The sequence below is a fragment of the Oncorhynchus gorbuscha genome, linkage group LG12, assembly GCF_021184085.1.
Source record: "Oncorhynchus gorbuscha isolate QuinsamMale2020 ecotype Even-year linkage group LG12, OgorEven_v1.0, whole genome shotgun sequence".
Classification (NCBI taxonomy): domain Eukaryota; kingdom Metazoa; phylum Chordata; class Actinopteri; order Salmoniformes; family Salmonidae; genus Oncorhynchus; species Oncorhynchus gorbuscha.
Genome location: NC_060184.1, coordinates 81426761 through 81429260, shown reverse-complemented (window position 1 = coordinate 81429260; position 2500 = coordinate 81426761). Strand labels below are relative to the sequence as shown.

The 2500-nt window shown below is 42.7% G+C and overlaps 1 protein-coding gene across 2 annotated transcripts in view; it reads left to right on the top strand.

The window, feature by feature from the left end:
* The window catches only part of LOC123991442 (somatomedin-B and thrombospondin type-1 domain-containing protein-like), a 24400-nt gene that overhangs the window by 2230 nt on the left and 19670 nt on the right, over positions 1–2500 (top strand). For both annotated transcript variants that reach the window (XM_046293057.1, XM_046293056.1), the window contains one exon: positions 2458–2500. This exon is cut by the window's right edge and continues 33 nt beyond it. In XM_046293057.1, coding sequence (XP_046149013.1) covers positions 2458–2500 — 43 coding nt within the window. The remainder of the gene's footprint in view (positions 1–2457) is intronic.

Sequence of the window (2500 nt, the reverse complement as noted above, 5' to 3'; positions counted from 1 at the left end):
GGATGGGGTCAGGACAGGTAAGGAGGATGGATCGGGTCAGGACAGGTATGGAGGACGGATGGGATCAGGACAGGTAAGGAGGACGGATGGGGTCAGGACAGGTAAGGAGGATGGATCGGGTCAGGACAGGTATGGAGGACGGATGGGATCAGGACAGGTAAGGAGGACGGATGGGGTAGGACAGGTAAGGAGGACGGATGGGATCAGGACAGGTAAGGAGGATGGATGGGGTCAGGACAGGTAAGGAGGACGGATGGGGTCAGGACAGGTAAGGAGGACGGATGGGGTCAGGACAGGTATGGAGGACGGATGGGGTCAGGACAGGTAAGGAGGACGGATAGGGTCAGGACAGGTAAGGAGGACGGATGGGGTCAGGACAGGTAAGGAGGACGGATGGGGTCAGGACAGGTAAGGAGGACGGATGGGGTCAGGACAGGTAAGGAGGACGGATGGGGTCAGGACAGGTAAGGAGGACGGATAGGGTCATGACAGGTAAGGAGGACGGATGGGGTCAGGACAGGTAAGGAGGACGGATGGGGTCAGGCCAGTAGTAATTGTCATCGTTATGCATTCATCCCAAATGGCACCCTATTCCCTATATACCCACTGTACGTATAAGTCTGATTTAAAAGTTTAGGACCCTTTTAGGTACAAAAAAATACATACAAATTTGATAAAATATAGAATTTGGCCTTTACTACTATCACCAGAGAAAAGCATTGAATAACACATGCATAAATGGCAAAAAATAAATCATAAGAAAAAAGATTTTGAAGAGTCTGTCCTATGTGTAGGAGATACAAGAAAGCTCAGGAAATTGAGTATATATACAGTATTTATATGTACAGTATTTATATGTACAGTATTTATATATACAGTACCAGTCAATAGTTCGGATACACCCACTCATTCGAGGGTTTTTATTTATTTGTACTATTTTCTACATTGTAGAATAATAGTGAAGACATCAAAACTATGAAATAACACAATATGGAATCATGTAGTAACCAAAAACGTGTTAAACAAATAAAAATATATTTGAGATTCTTCAAAGTAGCCACGCTTTGCCTTGACGACAGCTTTGCACACTCCTGGCATTCTCTCAACCAGCTTCATAAGGTAGTCACCTGGAATGCATTTCAATTAACAGGTGTGCCTTGTCAAAAGTACATTTGTGGAATTTCTTTCCTTCTCAATGCGTTTGAGCCAATCAGTTGTATTGTGACAAGGTAGGGGTGGTATACAGAAGATAGTCCTCTTTGGTAAAAGACAAGTCCATATTATGGCAAGAACAGATCAAATAAGCAAAGAGAAATGACAGTCCATCATTACTTTAAGACATGAAGGTCAGTCAATAAGGAACATTTCAAACTTTGAACGTTTCTTCAAGTGCAGTTGCAATTTCTCTCAAATTCTTGGGCGGCAGGGTAGCCTAGTGGTTAGAGTGTTGGACGAGTAACCGGAAGGTTGCAAGTTCAAACCCCCGAGCTGACAAGGTACAAATCTGTCATTCTGCCCCTGAACAGGCAGGTAACCCACTGTTCCTAGGCCGTCATTGAAAATAAGAATTTGTTCTTAACTGACTTTCTCCTTAATTTTGGAAGAAATTAATTTGTTCAAAACTATTAAACTATTAAACTATTGTCTTTCTATCTCTTTAAGTCAACTACATGTTATGCACTGCAGCGCTAGCTAGCCATAGCTTATGCTTTCAGTAATATATATTAATATATATATATAATATATATATATATATTATCTGATCCTTTGATTGGGTGGACAACATGTCAGTTCGTGCTACAAGAGCTCTGATAGGTTGGAGGACGTCTTCCGGAAGTTTTCATAATTAATGTGTAAGTCTAAGGAAGGGGGGTGACAACCATGATTCTCCTAGGTTTTTTATTGAAGTCAATGTACCCAGAGGAGGATGGCAACTAGCTGTCCTCCGGCTACACCATGGTGCTACCCTACAGAGTGCTGCTGAGGTAGACCTGTAGACCTTAATTGTGAAACAGTGTGTTTTAATCAATTATTTGGAGATGTGATTATTTTTAGTATAGTTTTATCTAAAAAGGATAATATTTTAAATGTTTTACTATTTTTATTTTTATGAAATTCACTGAGGAGGATGGTTATCCTCTGAGGAGCCTCCACTGCTGCTCACCCAGCTGCAGATCCAGGAGTGAAGAAGGAGTGGTCAAAAGTAGTGCACTAAATAGGGAATAGAGCTCCATAGGGTCCTGGTCTAATGTAGTGCACTAAATAGGGAATAGGGTGCCATAGGGCCCTGGTCTAAAGTAGTGCACTAAATAGAGAATAGGATGCCATAGGGTCTAAAGTAGTGCACTAAATAGGGAATAGGGTGCCATGGGGTCCTGGTCTAAAGTAGTGCACTACATAGGGAATAGGGTGCCATTGGGGAGTGATCCAGTGCATCTATGTTGTCTCTTTGTCCAGCCCAGTCGTGTGTGGTGACTGCGTGGAGTCACTGGAGCGGTTG